Source organism: Mus pahari, chromosome 1 (assembly GCF_900095145.1).
Source record: "Mus pahari chromosome 1, PAHARI_EIJ_v1.1, whole genome shotgun sequence".
Taxonomy (NCBI): domain Eukaryota; kingdom Metazoa; phylum Chordata; class Mammalia; order Rodentia; family Muridae; genus Mus; species Mus pahari.
Genome location: NC_034590.1, coordinates 148,780,237 through 148,786,168, shown reverse-complemented (window position 1 = coordinate 148,786,168; position 5,932 = coordinate 148,780,237). Strand labels below are relative to the sequence as shown.

The 5,932-nt window shown below is 35.4% G+C and overlaps 1 protein-coding gene across 1 annotated transcript in view; it reads right to left on the bottom strand.

Annotated features, from left to right (window-relative positions):
* Nucleotides 1-5,932, bottom strand: part of Kif11 (kinesin family member 11) — a gene marked incomplete at its 5' end in the record, with an annotated part of 33,424 nt that overhangs the window by 8,294 nt on the left and 19,198 nt on the right. The window contains 5 exon segments of the mRNA XM_021214592.1: nt 258-324; nt 527-633; nt 1,307-1,459; nt 1,586-1,698; nt 1,701-1,716. Of these exon segments, the coding sequence (XP_021070251.1) occupies nt 258-324; nt 527-633; nt 1,307-1,459; nt 1,586-1,698; nt 1,701-1,716 (456 nt within the window).

The following is a 5,932-nucleotide window of genomic DNA, read 5'->3' as shown; positions in this document are numbered from 1 at the left end:
CTGCAGGAAAATAGCAGAATAACCGTGAGTGCAAGGCCAGCCTGCTCTACAAGTCAAGGTCCAGGGTGACATGAGCTACAGAGTAAGACTTCAAAAAACCAACCACCAAAACTAACCCCAGTTACCTGGCAATCAGGACCAGGAAAACCACAAGTTGAATGAGAAAGGCAATCAACAGATGCCAACAAGAATACTTGGAGTTATCTGGCAAACATTCTATAGGAGTCATCCTACAGAATGTCTCAAAAGGCAATTACAAGCCCNGAGCCTATGGTTTCAGCAGCTGGGACGCTGGGGCAGAGTTTCTTGGAAGTCAAGGCTGTACTGAGGTACACAGTGAGGTCCTGTCTCAAGAATGGGGGTGGGGAGGAAAGAATATTCTCATCACATAGGCACACAAAAAGTCAAAGTCACAANTTTACTTATAAGCAAACCAGAATTGTTTNTACTATTTGAAGTCTTTCTTCCTTTTGAATATCTTTCCAGGCTTACCGAAGACTTTAAAGAATAGTTAAAAATTTCTTACCGCTCTGTATTTTCTTGAATACTGTTCAGTGGTTTCTGGATGTTTTCATACTTCTNCTCCAAAGCACAGAATCTCTCTGCCCAACTACTGCTTAACTGGCAAAGTTCCTATAAGAAACATTGAGAAGAGAAAGATTAAAATGATAATATTTAACTGTTTGTTTCCTGTAGATGAATGGTCACGTGGTCATGGGTCTCTTTATATAGCTCAGGTTGACCGCCAACTTGCTTGTCTCCCTGCCTCAGCTCTGAGTGCTGGGACTACAGGTCAACTACATAAACTGACTAAACACTTTAACGTCACCTCTCACACATAGAGGAAAGCCCTGAAAAGGACATTCAAAGAACATTTTAGGACTTNTAAAAAAGAGTAAAGAATTAACCAAAACAATTCTTTTGCTTTGTTTTTTGGAGAAAAGGTCTCATCATGTNGCCTTAGCTTGAATAACCTCAGCTTCAGCTGTTTGTTCTGATGTGGTAAAGCACATCGATCTAAAGTATTTTTGAGCAGGTGATGGTGGCACAGGCCTTTAATCCCATCATCTCAGATGCAGAGGCAGGTGGATCTCTGTGCATTCTGAGGCTAGCCACAGTGAGTTCCAGGACAGCCAGGATTACCCAAAGAAATCCTGTCTCTAAAACAAAAGATTCCCTCAAAAGAAGTATTCTCAATTATTTCACACAATTACCATCAGACACAACAGCAGCTGTGGTGACCTCAGGCTGTGTGAGATAGATTATTAAATCCATTAAGTCATTAGAAATGGCAGTTAAGAAAGACCTGTGAATGGGTTTCCTTTATTGTCTTCAGGTCTTCAGTTAGGTTTCCACAAAGCTTTTGTGATTCAACCAAGGAAGAAACTGTGTTTTCTCAGAGTTCATGTAAATTGTTACACAAAATACTGAGAAAACTGTCTATTTCTCTTTTTTTGATCTACCTTTGAGGGAAAAAAATATTAGTTTCTCTTTTAAGTAACCTATCAAATCTGAGGTATTAAGAANATAACACAGAAGAATAAATAAATTAAAATTAAAATTAAAAAGAAGAAGAAGATAACACGTGTACCTTTTCAGCCACTGTCGATGAAGCCCTGAAAATATGCTGTAGTTGCCTATTTATGTTCAAGATGGAAACCACACCAGGGGTTACGGTGGTCTTCAGGGAAGTGAAAGGTCGGTCACAAGTTCATCCTGGTTTTTAAAACAAATACTTTCCTAAGAATGTGTTCATTTGCATTTTCTTAGATGATATATCTTGGATATTTAGCAACCAANCACCTACATTCAAAATTCTTCATTGGTATTCTTTGTAACCTAAAGAGACGTAGTTGCATAGCCAGTTTATATTCTGCCTATGAGTCTTACTCCAGCAACTAAACAATGTCCACTAAGTGTACAGCAAATGCTAACTGTTCTCCTTTGTGTCTTTATAAAAAGAAAACTGTAAAACTTCCATCATTATTTAGTACATGCTACATGCACACTGAACAGAACATGTACAAAACCAAAGCTCCAGAATACAAACTGGAGAAAGTGTCAAATATAAATCACATTACAGTGAATACCTTGATACTTTGGGAGCTCTTTCCCACTTGCATTCTTAGGAAGGCTTTCTCACATTTCTTAAATATATTGTCTTCCTTTGTGTTTCAAAACAAATTTAATTAATTTGAAAATTTTATGCAATGATTTTAATCATGTTCAAACTCATCCATAACTTCATATAGATCCTCACCCCAAATGTGATGCTTGCTTACTGTTTGTATCTCTGTTCATCTATCCATCTATGTATTTCTCTCTCTCTCTCTCTCTCTCTCTCTCTCTCTCTCTCTCTATATATATATATATATATATATATATATATATATATATATATATACAAACCAGGCAAATGTGTTCACATTTTGCTCGTTCAATCAGACCAGATGACTCCAAATTCTATTTTCCATATTGTTCATTGCATGTCCAGGACACTGTCCACAAAGTAAGGTATGATTCACATTAAGAATGTTTTTAAGTATTATTGTATGACAGAACAGACTTACGCTCCTCAGATTAATATACCTGGGTCACTTCCTAAGGCTTCTGAGCCTTGCGTGGAAGACATTTGTACAAACTATGTTAAGAAGAAAATTCAAAATGAATGGGACTGGCAGAACAAGTGTCTGATCCCAGTAATCTAGAGGCAGGCGCTCACATTCCTTTGAGGTTGTTGCTATTTTGTCTAAAGAGTTCATATCAGGCCAACCAGCTTTTCAAGTTAAAACCCTGTCCCAAAGCAAACAATATAAATAAATAAATAAATAAATAAAGTCATGCCATAAATAAAGAAATAAATATTATAGGCACATATATCAAGGCTTAATGATTCATAGCTAGTAATGCCATAACAATATGTAAAAAATATTTATAAATAACTTACTAATTTTTTAAAAAATTATTAAATGACTCCATAAATATAGGTAGTAAAATTACTGTAGATATACAGTGAAATGAACTAATTTTTTTCTTCTCTTGGCTCTCATCCCCCTTCTCTGGAAAAATCTTCTATTACAATTATTTAATCTTTACAATTTTGGTCTTATCCTCATAAAATATATGTTGTAAAAGCAAGTGAAGTACTTGTATGTAAATTAATCTCTGACAATTTTTGACAGTTAAAATTAAGCTTTAGTTCACAGCTCATGGGTCAAGATGTTATGCTGCAAACATAAATTAAGAAAATAGGAGATTTTGAAAATGGTGGCAAACCTTTACTCCAAGCACTTGGGAAGAAGATCCAGGTGGTTCTATATTGAGAGTTCCAAGCCAGCCAAGGTCACATAGTTAGACTCTGTGGGAATGACTGGACACAGAAGGAGGAGGTAAGAACAGAAAAACAAGCAGAGGTTGCCTGGATCAGTAAGTGGTTAAGAGTTTGCTGTTCTTGAGGATAACACTGATTCTGTACTTAACAACCATATCAGTGAACTCACTTTCTTACACTTGAGTTCCATGAATATTGGATACTCTGGATTCTGCATGCATCCATTCTCATATGGTGAACATTAACTTACACAGCCAAACACAAAATCATACATAAAAATAATAAATATATGTTAAAGGAAGGAAAGGAATATGTGACCAAGTGAGACTTATACCAGTAATGTAAAGCAAGTTCAATGATGTAATATTCAGTATTACAAATCACTATTTTAAGAAGAGAAATTGGTCATCCTGCCTCTAATTATACTTTCTGATAACTATCTTAATGGACTCAATCCATATTATGACAGATCAGAATCTGCTTACAGGAAAAAATACTGAAGGGGAAAGTAGAAGCAACAAGCTACAATTTATGTTCCGAATAAATATTTGGAGAACAAAGTTGATCATAAGGTAGGAGATTAGGCAGCTGTGTTTGGGGCTGGAGAGATGGCTCATATTGGAGCTGGAGAGATGACTCAGAGGTTAAGAGCACTAACTGCATTTCCAGATGTCTTGAGTTTAATTCCCAGCAACTACATGGTGGCTCACAGTCATCTACAATGTGGTCTTGGTGCCCTCTTCTGGCATGCAGGCAGAACACTGTACATAATAAATAAGTCTTTAAAATAAGACAGCTGTGCATGTACACAGACATAAATATGCAGTTGCATATACTAGCATTCTATATATGGAGAGGAAGATGATTTCAGGAAGAAGTGAAGGACTCCTATAACAATTAGTTTTATTTTTTCTGTTATAATGAGTTAATAGAATTCTACAAAAATTTTATTATGAAAAAGTTAAAGAATATCTGTAGATGATTTAATGGTCTAGTTGGAAATCACTATAAAGTCACTGGTACATTGACCATAGAACAATTTTGGAGAGAAACAAACTAATTGCACACATGCATGTGTGTGTATGTGTGTGTGTGCGCACATGCACACACACACACACACGCACACATGCACACACATCTACATATTGAGGCCAACTAGAAGAAAAAAAAGCTTAATTGAGGAGATGTTGTCATCAGATAAGATTATGGGAAATAGTCATGCATTCTCTTTATGAAAATTTTTGTAAGAAGACTCTGCCAACTGAGGGGTGATAGGCCCTCAGGGCAGGGTTGGGCAAAAAGTAATCTGAGCACACCATGAAATGTAATTAAGTAATCAGTGTTCCTCTATTGCCTATCACATCAAGATTAACATCAAAATGACCAGCTGCCAGAGTGAAACTGCAAGTTTGGTCATACCTGGTCTTTATTCATCAAGTAGAGCATGCCCAGGTAAAGAATACAATATCAAAACATGGAAGAGTCATGTGCTATGTAACTGAACTACAAAGAGCCATAATAACACATTCCAGTAGTGTGCATTTTGAGTGCATCATCTCTGCTGCTTATATACTCTCTCCTATTCTAGAGTACACTTTCTGTTATATTTTTTTTTAAAAACTGTATTTATTATTTCTAACCTTAGATTCCTACTACAATTCTTTCCCTTTGTATGCAAGAACATGTAAATAGGTATGCTTATAAACCAGATAATCCAAAACCTCATGAATTTAATATCACCATTACCAACATACAAGAAGACATTTGAAAATATTGACAAAAATGAGTTGAATCAAATGCATGAAGAGACATGCTGTTGTTAATAGGGAAAGCCCCTGAGGCCTCTACTCACAAAGAACTAGAAAAAAATTGAGGAATGCTGAAGGCTGGGGAAAAAAATCCTCCCAGGACAGGAAAATTTCAATTGTTTATCCAATAGCAAAGGTGTCAGTGATGAAAACATAAAAGTAATATTATATAGACTGAGCAGATTTCATTTAAAATTTATTTATATATACATATGTTTTATGTGAGTTTAATTAATATAACAATTAATGAAAACAGAAACCACAAATTTGTAAAAGAGCATTGGGTAATGTGAAAGGATTTGGAGATTAGGAGACAATGGAATGATACGTTTATATTATAATCTCAGAAATAAAACATACAAATATATAATTAGAAACATAATTACAATTAGTATTTAATTAGCAACAAGTACCACAAAGTTTCTGTTTGCTTTCTTCTAATGTAAGTGCATAAAATAGTACAGCAGATAGCAGAAAAACTCAAACAAGTATAAAATGTTTCCACACAGAGAATGTTTGGTGTTCAGAAATGGTAATGGTGCATGCTATACTAGTTTCACCTACTATACTTATTTTTCATTATCATCAATAGATATTTAATATCCCTGTGATGGAGGCTGGAACGCAGATAAATGTAGAATGAGAGAACTGACTCAGTATAATAATTGTCCTAAATCTTCCCTCTGTGCATTGTGGTATGCCTTTACACATCCATCTCTGTCAGTATCTCTGTCTCTGTTTTTGTCTCTTCTCTCTCTCTCTCTCTCTCTCTCTCTCTCTCTCTCTCTCTCTC